Source organism: Giraffa tippelskirchi, chromosome 4, assembly GCF_054371585.1.
Source record: "Giraffa tippelskirchi isolate mGirTip1 chromosome 4, T2T-mGirTip1v1.2.pri, whole genome shotgun sequence".
NCBI lineage: Eukaryota > Metazoa > Chordata > Mammalia > Artiodactyla > Giraffidae > Giraffa > Giraffa tippelskirchi.
Genome location: NC_137278.1, coordinates 195997647 through 196011469, shown reverse-complemented (window position 1 = coordinate 196011469; position 13823 = coordinate 195997647). Strand labels below are relative to the sequence as shown.

At 42.7% G+C, this 13823-nt stretch overlaps 1 protein-coding gene across 9 annotated transcripts in view; it reads right to left on the bottom strand.

Moving 5' to 3' along the window:
* Window positions 1–12397, bottom strand: part of LOC145544785 (antigen WC1.1-like) — a 50691-nt gene extending 38294 nt beyond the window's left edge. For all 9 annotated transcript variants that reach the window (XM_081587979.1, XM_081587975.1, XM_081587976.1 and 6 more), the window contains exons 1-2: window positions 12270–12397; window positions 5985–6305 (exon numbers count right to left, since the gene is read on the bottom strand). In XM_081587979.1, the coding sequence (XP_081444105.1) occupies window positions 5985–6305; window positions 12270–12342 (394 nt within the window). In that variant the 5' untranslated portion in view covers window positions 12343–12397. The remainder of the gene's footprint in view (window positions 1–5984; window positions 6306–12269) is intronic.
* Between the last annotated feature and the right edge of the window lie 1426 nt (window positions 12398–13823).

Below are 13823 nucleotides of genomic sequence, written 5' to 3'. Positions count from 1 at the left end.
CAAGCAAACACAATTTTAAAACATATGGATGGATGGCAAAGAAAATGGAAAAAGGAAAGCAACTGCTGTAGAAGTGGAGTGTAATTTGGGTATGTGGCAAGCAAAAGTGGGATAACAAGAAGTTTTGAAGTTAAAGTAGAGAAACCAAAATAAAAATTTATCACTTTGTCAGCAAAGGGACATATTTTGAAGAGAATGCAATGTAATTCAGTGAAAAACATTGTTTGATTCATCAAGTACAATTCCCTGTTACCTGACTGTATTCTGATTGTTTATTGCTAGAATTCTTTCTGTTAAAGGACTTCTAAGCAATGCCCAACACCCAATCAAAAAATTACATGGCTTTCTAAAAAAGAATAATGTAACTCACAGCAAAATTTTAAAAGAGCAATCACTAAAAACAGATTCCAGAAATTATTTAACTGACTGCTAATATTTTAAGACACTAATGTAAATATGCCTTATGTAAAAAAAAAATAAAGCAGAGAGAAAAAACTAGAAAAAATAGACAAATGAAACTTCTAAAACTGAAAAATCAATGTATGTAATGAAAAATTGTCTGGATTAACATAAAAGGAGATTAGATATGGCAGAACAAAAAAAGGGGGTTGGGAAATTAAGCACATATCAATAGAGACTATCCAAACTAAGCAGAGAGAATAAAGGCAGGAAACAAACCATGAATGGAAACTCTGTGGCACTTGGGACAAGAGTAAACCACGTGAAAATATGTGTATTTGGAGACTCAGAATAAGGGATGAGTAGAAAACTAGTAGTAAATAATGGATGGAATTTTTTCCAAATTTAATGAAGGCTATAAACCAAGCCAAAAAGCTAAACAAACTCTAAAAGATGAAAATAAGGAAAACTACCTCAGACACTTGATAACATAAATATGGAAAACCAGTGATAAACAAACAAACAGAAAAATACCTAGAAGCGCCATGAAATAATGACATGTTATGTAAAAGGGGTCAAAAATAAGTATTACTGGCTATTTATTAGAGGCAATGCTAGCCATAGGCCAATGTAAAAATATCTTTAAGGTAGTGTGGTGAAATTTTCTAAACTAGAACTCAGTCACCAGTGAAAATATTTTTAAAAATTATTAAAAGTTAGAAAGTTTTCATATAAAAAAGATGATAGAATTTGAGACCACCAGACCATAACTACACAAAACATGTTATAGTAAGTTATTCAAGCTACAGGAGAGTGATAACATGTGAAAACTTGGGTCTACACAGAGCTATAAAGACTGCTCTAAATGATAATTCTGTGTGTAAATACAAAAACTATTGCACATTTTTGAGATAATAGAATATTTAAGACCAAAAGAGCAGTAACATTTTATAAGATTTATTAATTTGTTTTATTATTTGTTAAAGAGCTTCTTGATGAAAGTGAAAGAGGAGAGTGAAAAAGTTGGCTTAAAGCTCAACATTCAGAAAACTCAGATCATGGCATCTGGTCCCATCACTTCATGGCAGATAGATGGGCAAACAGTGGAAACAGTGTCAGACTTTATTTTGGGGGGCTCCAAAATCACTGCAGATGGTGATTGCAGCCATAAAATTAAAAGATGCTTACTCCTTGGAAGAAAAGTTATGAACAACCTGGACAGCGGATATAAAAGCAGAGGCATTACTTTGCCAAAAAAGGTCCATCTAGTCACAGCTATGGTTTTTCCAGTAGTCATGTATGGGTGTGAAAGTTGGACTATAAAGAAAGCTGAGCACTGAAGAATTGATGCTTTTGAACTGTGGTGTTGGAGAAGACTCTTGAGAGTCTTGGACTGCAAAGAGATCCAACCAGTCCATCCTAAAGGAAATCAGTCCTGAATATTCATTGGAAGGATTGATGCTGAAGCTGAAACTCCAATACTTTGGCCACCTGATGCGAAGAGCTGACTCATTGGAAAAGACCCTGATGCTGGGAAGGATTGGGGGCAGGAGGAGAAGGGGACAACAGAGGATGAGATGGCTGGATGGCATCACTGACTCAATGGACATGAGTTTGAATAAACTCTGGGAGTCGGTGATGGACAGGGAAGCCTGGCGTGCTGCAGTTCATGCGTCAGAAAGTGTCAGACACAACTGAGCCACTGAACTGAAATGAACTGAACTGAACTGACAAACTACATTTTAAGGGCTTCCCTGATAGCTCAGTTGGTAAAGAATCTACCTGCAATGCAGAAGACTCCAGTTCAACAAAAAAAGAGTGTAACCTATGAAAAAAGATATTCTACGTCGAATGAGAAAGAAGAAGCCACAGTCAGATGGTAGGAGGGGTGCATTTACAATATAATCAAATCTCATACCCACCAGGTGAGTGATCCACAAACTGGAAAATAATTATATGACAGATTCTCCACCGAATGCTTCTGAAACTCAGGTCAAGTTCTCCACCCTGGGGGTCTGGCATCAGGAAGAGGAGCCCCCAGAGCACTAGGTTTTGAAGGCCAGGGGGCTTGATCATAGGAACTCCACAGGAACAAGGGAAGTGAAGTGAAAGTCGCTCAGTTATTCCAACACTTTGTGAACCCATGAACTGTAGCCTGCCAGTCTTCTTTGTCCTTGGAACTCTCCAGGCCAGAATACTGGAGTGGGTAGCCTTTCCCTCCTCCAGGGGATCTTCTCAACCTAGGGATTGAACCCGGGTCTCCTGCATTACAGACAAATTGTTTATTGTCTGAGCCACAAGAAAAGCCCAAGAACACTGGAGTGGGTAGCCTATTCCTTCTCCAGTGGGTCTTCCCAACCCAGGAATTGAACCGGGATTGTACGCAGATTCTTTACCAGCTGAGCTCCCAGGGAAGCCCAATGGGGCCTAGGGAAAAAGCCATGACTTCACAGAAGCCAAAGCCAGGCCTACCTGCTTGTCTTATAGGGTCTCCTGGAGAGGTGGGGTCAGCTGTGGCCCACTACAGGGAAGTGTCAGAAGTACCAGGGAGTACTCATTGGTGTGAGCTCCCCTGGAGGCTGCCATTTTGACACCAAGATCTGGCCCCACCCAACAGCCTGCAGGCTCCAGTGATGGGATGTCTCAGGTCAAACAACCCACAGGGCAGGAATACAGCCCTGCCCATTAGCAGATAGGCAGTCTAAAGTATTTCTGAGCCCACAGTTGCCTCTATACACATCTTTTGGCATGGCCTTGCACACCAGAAGATCAAGAACTAGCTCCATCCTGTAGTCAGCAGGCGCCAATCCCTCCCACCAGGAAGCCTGCACAAACCTCCAGCTGAGTCTCACCCGCCAGAGAGCAGACACCAAAAGGAAGAAGAAGGACAACCCTCCAGCCTGTGGAAGAGTGACCACAAATGCAGAAAGTTAGACAAAATGAGATAGCAGAGGAATATATTCCAGGCAAAGGAACAAGATAAAATCCCAGAAGAACAACTAAGTCAAGTGGACATAGGCAATCTGCCTGAAAAAAAATGCAGAGTAATGATAGTGAAGATGATCCAAGATTTTGGGAAAAGAATGGAGGCATGGAATGAGATGAGGCAAAAAATGTTTAACAGAGAGCTAGAAGATATACAGAACAGAGTTGAAGAATAACACAGTAGAAAAAATGAAAAGTATGCTAGAAGGAATCAATAGAAAAATAAATGAGGCAGAAAAAGAGATAAGCGAGCTAGAAGACAGAATGGTGAAAAGTCACTGTTATGGGACAGAAAAAAGAATGAAAAGATGTGAGAACAGTTTAAGAAACCTCTGGGACAACATTAAATGCACAAACATTCACATTGTAGGGGTCCCAGAAGGAGAAGAGGGCTGAGAAAATATTTGAAAAGAGAATAGCTGAAAACTTCCCTAACATAGGAAGGGAAATAGTTACTGAAGTCCGAAAGCACAGAGTCCTAAAGGGGATAAACCCAAGAAGGAACATGTCAAGACACACATTAATCAAATTGACCACGGCTAAAGACAAAGATAGACTATTAAAAGCAACAAGGAAAGAACAACAAATAACTTACAAGGAATCTTCATCAGTTTATCAGCTGATTTTTCAGCAGAAACTCTGCAGGCCAGAAGGGAGTGGCATCATATATTTAAACTGATAAAAGGGGGAAACCTAAAATCAAGAATACTCTCTCCAGCAAGGCCCTTGTTCAGATTCTGTGGAGAAATCAAAAGCTTTACAGACAAGAAAAAGCTAAAAGAATTCAGCACCACTATCAGTCAGTCAGTCAGTTCAGTTGCTCAGTCATGTCTGACTCTGCAACCCCATTGACTGCAGCACGCCAGGTCTCCCGTTCCATCACCAACTCCCGGAGCTTGCTCAACTCATAGCCACTGAGTCAGTGATGCCATCCAACCATCTCATCTTCTGTTGTCCCCTTCTTCTCTTGCCTTCAATCTTTCCCAGGATCAGGGTCTTTTCAAATGAGTTAGTTTTTCGCATCAGGTGGCCAAAGTATTGGAGTTTCAGCTTCAACATCAGTCCTTCCAATGAACATTCAGGACTGATCTCCTTTAGGATGACCTGTTGGATCTCCTTGCTGACCAAGGATTCTCAAGAATCTTCTCCAACACCACAGTTCAAAAGCATCAATTCTTCAGTGCTCAGCTTTCTTTATAATCCAACTCTCACATCCATACATGACTACTGGAAAAACCATAGCTTTGACTAGACGGACCTTTGTTGGCAAAGTAATGTCTCGGCTTTTTAATATGCTGTCTATGTTGCTCATAACTTTTCTTCCAATGAGTAAGCGTCTTTTTATTTCATGGCTGCAGTCACCAACTTCAGTGATTTTGGAACCCTCAAAATAAAGTCTGCCACAGTTTCCAGTGTTTCTCCATCTATTTGCCATGAAGTGATGGGACCGGATGCCATGATCTTTGTGTTCTGAATGTTGAGCTGAATGTTTTCGGTATGTTGAGTGAAAAAGATGGCTTAAAGCTCAACATTCAGCACCAGTATACCAATTTCCAAGTGCTAAAGGAACTTCTCTAGACAGAAAATTAAAAGGCCAGAGAAGGAAAAAGAAAGTATGAATGAGAAAGCTTACCAGTAAAAGCAAACATACAGTAAAATTAGGAAAGCTTTCACACATAAATATGATACGAAAACTAGCAATCATGAGGAGAGTAAAAATGCAAGATATTGGAAACGCATTGGAAATTATGAGTCCAGCAACTTACAATAGACTGCATATCAAAACCTCATGCTATCCGCAAACCAAAAATCTACAGCATCTATTCACACAATAAAGAAAAAGGAATCCAAACAAAACATTAAAGATAGCCATCAAATAATGAGAAGAGAACCAAAGAAGATGGGAAGAAAAAAAGACCTACCAAAAAAATACAAAGCAAGTAACAGAATGTCAGTAAGAACATACATTTCCATAATTCCTTTAAATGTAAACTGATTCAATGCTCTAACCAAAAGACATAGATTGGCTGGATGAAAACAAAAACAAGATCCATATATATGTATTCTCACTCGTCCATGGGTCTTCACACTCCATTTTGGAGACACCACTTCTTGGATCAGGGTGTTCTATTGGCACCTCCCCCAAGTACCCACCTCCTGATATTCTGTCTCTCTAGGACCTGTGAGTATAATGAACTCACACCTCCTCTTACCTATACCTCTACTATATCACCTCTTATAGCTGCACTTGTCTGACCATCCTATGGAAAAACAAAAACCTACCATGATGAACCTAGTTAACATAGGTTCAACCAGGCAGTTATACATGTATGATATATTTGACTCCTCTCACTGCCTCCTGTGACACATCACACAAACCTGAAGGGTACAGTGACCAATGGATCTGGAGCCTTTCCTGTTCAGGGCCAAGCAAGACCTTCTGCTCCCTTGAACACCTACTGCTCTAGGAATAACTATGTGGCTGGAACCTTCATCCATGTATGTACTAAAGGCTGTGATTCCAATTCTTATAGTTAGGCTGGGAATGAGACTGAGGCTTTTCCTGCTGGAGATCCCCTCCCAGACAAGACAGGACTTACCTGAGCAGACTGCTCCAGAATCGCGATCATGGGAAAAGCCCTCAGGACGATAATCTTTAACAGTAGGATAGGTACACTCCATGATAGCTGACTCTGTCCCAATGCAGGAAATATAAGAAAACCAAATGGGGCCAACTGCTGGTCCAAAGTAAGCTCCTTGGGGAGCATCAACAACAGCTCCACACCCCAGCTGTCTGCACACCACAGCTGCCTCTTCTAAGCTCCACTTGGAATCAACCACTGTGCCCCATTCTCCTTGGAGCTTCACTTCCACTCTCCCCTCACAGCGGTGACCTCCATCCTTCAGCCTCAGCTCCAGATCTGCAAGACAGACACAGACAAAAATGCAGGACAGGTCTTAGGACACCATGCATTAGTATACTGCCAAGTAATAAAAAATGAACACTCTGATCTCTGAAAAAAATTCTCTGTGTATAGCATTTGTTGATTTCTGTGGTATATATATGCCCACCATAACCAACTCTAAGCTCCCAATGTTCCATCACTGTACTCGGAGCAGGAAGGGAGGAACCAAGTATTTCTCATGAACTTGTACAACCAGCTCCAGGGACACCACCGAAGATAGGCCTTCAGAGACTCTGGATGCTGCTCTCCCTGTAGATGTGCCCAAGGCTACTAGGGCCCAGCTTCCCCATCTCAGTTACAGCTCATGGCCCGGGATCCAGGGAGGAATCCTCCCTCTCCTTCCCTGTCCATAGGGAGCATCTCATCCAGCTTAGAAACAGAGGGCTGTGGTAACAGGCTCTAAAGTGTTCTGATTATTTCTGCTGCTTAGTGTTCGCATCCTTGTGTAATCCCCACACTCAAATGTACCTAGTAACATGCATCTAACACATGGAATTTGGCAAAAGGGATGAGATGTCACTTATGAGATTAGATTTCAGCTCAACAATCTACCAAAGTCTGAATGCTGCTAACAACCAGGGAAGTACATGGGCGATATCCTCCCCTGGTTGAACCTTCAGATGATTGCATCCTTGTGAGACATCATGATTCTGAGGACCCAGGTAAGCCATGTCAATTCTTGACCCACAGAAAGTGTGAGATACTAGGTGTTTGCTGACCTAAGCTGCCGAGTTCAGTTGTAATTGGTTGCACAACAACCCATAACTGATGCAGGGCTTCCCTCCAGAGTCAGAAGACAGCAGGTGAACAAGCTGGGTGTTTATACATGAGCCTTCACTGCTTCTTCCAGGTGAGACTTCTTCCTGTGTGACCAGGTCTGCTGCCTGGTCCCACCTGAACCTGGGACCGAAACCACCTCTCTCTATCACATTAGATCTCACCCAGTGTCTCAGGCTCCTGCCTGCCTGTCAGGAACTGAGAAGTGAGTTCCCTGAGACCTTGATCGGCACCATTAGCTTTAAATTCAGGTCAGAAAATGAGAATCTTTCTTACACTCTACCAAGATGTTGTCCCTGAGGCACCCTTAACAGCACTCACATCTCCACCCTGCTCCTTGTGCTCTCACTCTGGAAACCAAAGTGGTGCATCACAGCAGGAACATCTGGGGAAATACTGAACCGGAGAAGATCCTGGTGTATAGTCAGATCAGGCAGGCAGCCACCCAAAAACTGGAATCTGGCTGCTTGAAAAACAGAAATTATTTATCTTATCACAGTTCTGGAGGATGGTAAGTGCTAGATCAACGTGCTGGCAAGGCGGTGTTCATTCTGAGACCTCTGCTCTTGGCTTGTAGCTATGGCTCCCCCAATGTTTGCTCACCTGGCCTTTCCTCGGGACAGATGCACAGGGAGAGAGGGAGGGAGATCTGTCTCATTCTCTTCTAATGAAGTCACCTATTGGGTTAAGGCCACATCCTTATGACCTTATTTAACCTTGGTGTTAGTGGTTTAGTCGCTAAATTGTGTCCAACTCTTGTGACATATGGACTGTAGTCTGCCAGTCTCCTCTGTCCATGGGATTTCCCAGGCAAAAGTACTGGATTGGGTTGCCATTTCCTTCTCCAGGGATCTTCCTGACCCAGGGATCAAACTCGCCTCTCCTGCATTGGCAAGAGGATTCTTTACTACTGAGCCAACAGGGAAGCCTATTAAACCTCAGTTGCTTCCTAAAGACCCTACCTCCAGTGCAGTCACACTAGGGGCTAGGATTCAACATATTAATTATGGAGGGACACAGTTTACTCCACAGACCCAGAGAGGTCCACCCTAGGAAGGAAATATAGATACTTGGGGGGAGGTAAGGGAAACAGTAGAAGTAGAGAGACACCCTATGATGCTTACTCAGATATTTTAGAATTCTGACACTGATGTAAGAGTAAAGCATGGAATAGGATCCTGAAAGCACACAAGAAGCTACTTTTTTTTAAATTAACACTAAATAATTAAAATTTTATTAATGATAAAATTATCTATGGAGAGGCAGGTATTTTTAAAGTACTATAAATACAGAAAATAATAAGACAATGTCCTTGCCTACATGGAGCTTTTATCTCGTTTATGACACAAACACATATGTGATTTCATTACTGCGGAGAGGTCTAGGAGATTTTCTCAGTAATGGTGGACTTCCTTATTGAGGCTATCTCTTCTGCTGAAAAAGTAGAATTAATTTACTAAAAATTATCTAAAATCATTAAAGACCTAATAAAATAGGAGGGGAAAATCGGCTCAAATATGAAGGGAGCTTGTAAATTTATTGAGTTTCAAACAGATAGAATCATTAAAAAAAAGCAAAAAACTAACCAGAAATTCCGGAGCTGAATAATACAATGAATGAACTCAAGAATTCAATACAGAGCATCAAAAACAGACTTGACTATCCGATAGAGAAGGAGAAATATCATATGATACCCCTTATATATGATTCCAAAAAGAAATTTTAAAAATGGACTTATTTACAAAACAGAAAGAAACTCACATATTAGAGAACTTAACTTATCGTTACCAAGGGAAAAGAATGAAGGGAAGGGATAGTCAAGGAATTTAGGACCGACTCCTACTGACTGTTATATGGCAGCCTGAATGGGACGGAAGTTTGTGGGAGAATGGATACACATATATATATGTATGGATGAGTTTCTTTGCTGTTCACCGGAAGCTATCACAACATTGTTAATTGGCTATACTCCAATATGAAACAAAAAGTTTTAAAAAATGCAGACTTGACCAAGCAGAAGACTCAATGAGCTAAAAGAAAGAGCAGTTGAAATTATCCAATCAGAGGAGCAAAAAGAATGCAAAGGAATAAAGAAAACCTACAGGAATTATGGATGCCATTAGGAGAAACAAGGTATCCAAGATGCCTGCTCAGTCATGTCTGACTCTTTGCAACCCCATGGACTGTAGCTGGCCAAGGTCCTCTGTTCATGGGATTCTCCAGGCAAGAATACAGGAGTGGGTTGCCATGGCCTTCTTCATGTGGTCTTCCTGACCCAGGGATTGAACCCATGTCTCTTACATCTCCTGCATTGGCAGGTGGCTTCTTTACCGCTAACACCACCTGGAAAGGCCAATGCTCGGGTTCTAATTTTATCTGTGCTACTTACTCAAATCTTATCTGTCTTATTTAGGCAAGTGATTTAACTTTGCTTTGCCTCAGTTTCCTGATCTGGTTTTTGAGATAAATGTATTCTGCCTTGTAGGACTATTGTGCACTCAAATTCATATAGGTAACAACTAGAGGAGGTGATGGAATTCCAGCTGAACTATTTCAAATCCTAAAAGATGATGCTGTGAAAGTGCTGCATTCAATATGCCAGCAAATTTGGAAAACCCAGCAGTGGCCACAGGACTGGAAAAGGTCAGTTTTCATTCCAATCCCAAAGAAAGGCAATGTCAAAGAGTATTCAAACTACGACACTGTTTCACTCATCTCACACACTAGCAAAGTAATGCTCAAAATTCTCCAAGCCAGGCTTCAACAGTACATGAACCGTGAACGTCCAAAACTACAAGCTGGATTTAGAAAAGACAGAGGAACCAGAGATCAAATTGCCAAAATTCGTTGGATCATCGAAAACGCAAGAGAGTTCTAGAAAAGCATGTATTTCTGCTTCATTGACTACACCAAAGCTTTTGACTGTGTGGATCATAACAAACTGTGGGAAATTCTTAAAGAGATGGGAAAACCAGACCACCTTACCTGCCTCCTTAGAAATCTGGATGCAGGTCAGGAAGCAACAGTCAGAGCTGGACAAGGCACAACAGACTGGGTCCAAATAGGGAAAGGAGTACATCAAGGCTGTATATTGTCACCCTGCTTTTTTAACTTATATGCAGAGTACATCATGCGAAATGCCAGGCTGAATGGAGCACAAGCTGGAATCAAGATTGCCGGGAGAAATATCAATAACCTCAGATATGCAGATGACACCACCCTTATGGCAGAAAGGGAAGAAGAACTAAAGAGCCTCTTGATGAAAGTGAAAGAGAAGAGTGAAAAAGTTGGCTTAAAGCTCAACATTCAAAAAACTAAGACATGGCCTCTGGTCCCATCACTTCATGGCAAATAGATGGGAAAACAATGGGAACAGTGGCTGACATTATTTTGGGGAGCTCGAAAATCACTGCAGAAGGTGACTGCAGCCATGAAGTTAAAAGACACTTGTTCCTTGGAAGAAAAGCTATGACAAACCTAGATAGCGTATTAAAAAGCAGAGACATTGCTTTGCTGACAAAAGCCCATCTAGCCAAAGCTATGGTTTTCCCACTAGTCATGTATGGATGTGAGAATTGGACCATAAAGAAAGCTGAGCACTGAAGAACTGATGCATTTGGACTGTGGTATTGGAGAAGACTTTTGAGAGTCCCTTGGACTGCAAGGAGAACAAATCAGTCCATCTGAACGGAAATCAGTCTTGAATATTCATTGGAAGGACTGATGCTAAAGCTCCAATACTTCAGCCACCTAATGGGAAGAACTGACTCATTTGAAAAGACCCTGATCCTGGGAAAGATTGAAGGTAGGAGAAGAAGGGGAAGGGAGGATGAGATGGTGGGATGGCATCACTGACTCAAAAGACATGAGTCTGAGCAAGTTTCAGGAGTTGGTGATGGAGAGGGAAGCCCATCGTGCTGCAGTCCATGGGGTTGCAAAGAGGCTGACACAACTGAGCGACTGAACTGAACTGGGGCAGTAGTCACAGTAGTAGTATAGAGAGCTCCAATATAAATCATGCCAAAATGACAAACATCACAATTTAAAAAGCACAAATGTCATCAGCAAGAAATGAAGGAGGAAATGAAGCATTAAATTAGTGAATATATGCTAGTTTTTGCCTATGAAACTGGATAAGATTTTAAAGCTTGGTAAAAAGCAAATGTTGGTGAGGGTTAGTGGAAACTAATATTCTCCCAAAATACTAGTGGAAATAAAACTCACGGTAAACGTTTCAAAAGGCACTTAATCTCTATGCACCAAAAGCCTTAAAGATATTCACAGCCCATTAAACAACAGTTCCACCCAGAGAACATCATTAGAGAAATAATCATGAATGGTCTTTACATTTAAATACAGAAAAGCTCAGAGCAACTTTTTTCATAATAGCAGAAATGTTGAAAACTACTAAATGCCTGATGAAATAAAATTTATATTTTAAGGCAGGACAAGAAATATGGGAGGCCAGGGGATGGGAGAGAGGACCCAGAGAGAGGCAGGCAGGTACACAATAATCTCTGATCTGGTTACATGCGGCAGACATGACACCCAGCCCTGCGGGCACCCTGTGTGTTTCACAGACCAACGGACTCGGTCCCTGCTCAGCAGTCTCATTCCTCTCACACAGACAGGCTCCACACTCTCATACAGCCTCATACACCCACAAACACCCTCACATATACTCTCACACCCTACACATACACACACACACACAGACACACAGAGAGAGAGAAACACAGAGCCTACAGGAGCACAGACACAGGAAACACGGGGACCCAGGGGCAGTGCTCACACACCAGGCTTGTGGAGCATGTGGGAACAGCCCAGAGTCCCAGCTGAGGTCAGTCGCTGGACCTTCCACACTCTGGGAGCCAGTGGGACTCCTGGAAGCTCCCTGAGAACAAGCGAGACAGTGGAGGGACTCAGGCTGACCCAGCTCGGTCCAGACCAAACCTCACTGCTCTGTAAAATCCGCCGCTACGACCAGTGGACCCTCCACAGGAGAAGGACCAGTATTCACAGTCAGCGTGGCTCCTTTTTGGTCAAAAACACTGAGGCTCGGCTCCACAACTACAGACATCTTTGACTTCACCAAGGCATCCACTCCCTGCTATTGACCCAGGACAGCGGGGCAGCTCTTACCTTGACCACCCACCACGGTGCCGAGGAGGAGGACACAGAGTCCCGGGAGGGAGAGGTGTCTGCTCATTGCCATCCTGACCCCACGACCCCAAGATCACAGTCCCAGCCGCAGGATCAGCCTGTGAGGAGGCGTCAGGGTGCCGACCGGGGTCTATATAGACCACCCCCTACATCCTCCCTTCTGAGAGCCAATAGCAACACCTTTCACCATTTCAGGCACTATCGGAGGCTGCATCTGCCCCTTTCTGAAGCTCAGACACCAATGAGCTTCTGAATCTTCCACATTTCCTTATATGAGCAACACGGTCCTTTGACCTCCTGCTTCCGTGGTCCTGAGAGCCGGGCCCCGTGACTGGGACTAGGATAGAAAAGGTGCATCAAAAACCATGAGTGCCTTTCTCTCTCCTAATCACCCTGGTCGACATCTGCAGACGGTGAGATCTCACAGGGTCTGGGTGTGGGATCTGTTGGCCTGTGGAGAATATATTTTGTAGAATCAAGTAATGATTTTCCCCAGCACTGAGTTAAGGTGGAAGCAGAAAACTACAAGAAGTCTTGAAATACAATAATATTTATCAGGTCAGCAGAAAATGAGGGCCAGGAGAACAGCGATTCAGAGGTGACTGTGGAGACATGAAGTGAGACCCATCAAGTTGGGGGGGATCAGATTGCAGGTCTTTTCTCCATTCTCAGAATGATCTGGAGACTGGGTCCTGGAGCACGTGCCTGCGTGCTCAGTCGTGTCTGACTCTTTGCAACCCCTGGACTGTAGCTCGCCAGCCTCCTCTGTCCAGCGGATTTCCCAGGCAAGAGTACTGGACTGGATTGCTGTTTCCTTCTAAAGGGATCTTTCTGACTCAAGGATAAAAACTGCATTGGCAGGCGGGTTCCGTATAGGGACGATCAGACATGTTAAATCCCTTTCCCTTTATTGCATTTTATTTTATGTGAAATATCTCTTTCAGATACTCACCAAAAAAATGTTTATGGAGAGAAAGAGATTGCTTTTAAAGGAAACAAAGAGAGTAGGAATCATCATTCTACTCTAGTCTTCCAAAATAGTAGCGGGGATCTCTGGAAGAAAGCGTGGAGCTTCCCTGATGGCTCAGCAATAAAGAATCCGCCCACAAAGCAGGAGATGTGGATTTGATCCCTGGGTCAGGAAGATCCCCTAGAGAAGGAAATGGCAACCCACTCCTGGATAATTCGGTGGACAGAAGGGCCTGGTGGTCCTTTCGCATCCAACACAGTCCATTGAATTGAAAAGAGTTGGACACAACTAAGGAACTAAACAACAACAACAAGAAAATTATAGTTTAGAAATACTAAAGTTTTCTAAACTTCGCATTTATCCCCCTCATAAGCTGAGAGTATGGTGTGATAAGATTCACAACACATTTGTATTATAAACTGTAACTAAAGAAGATGCAAAATGTAATTTAAGGCAACAGCTCCAAACAGAAGGGGAAATAGAAAGTCTTCTTCTACATGATAGCTGCATGTGATGGGGAAAGAAGGGGCAAGTGAGGCAGAGAAGAGAAGGGGCTCGTGCTT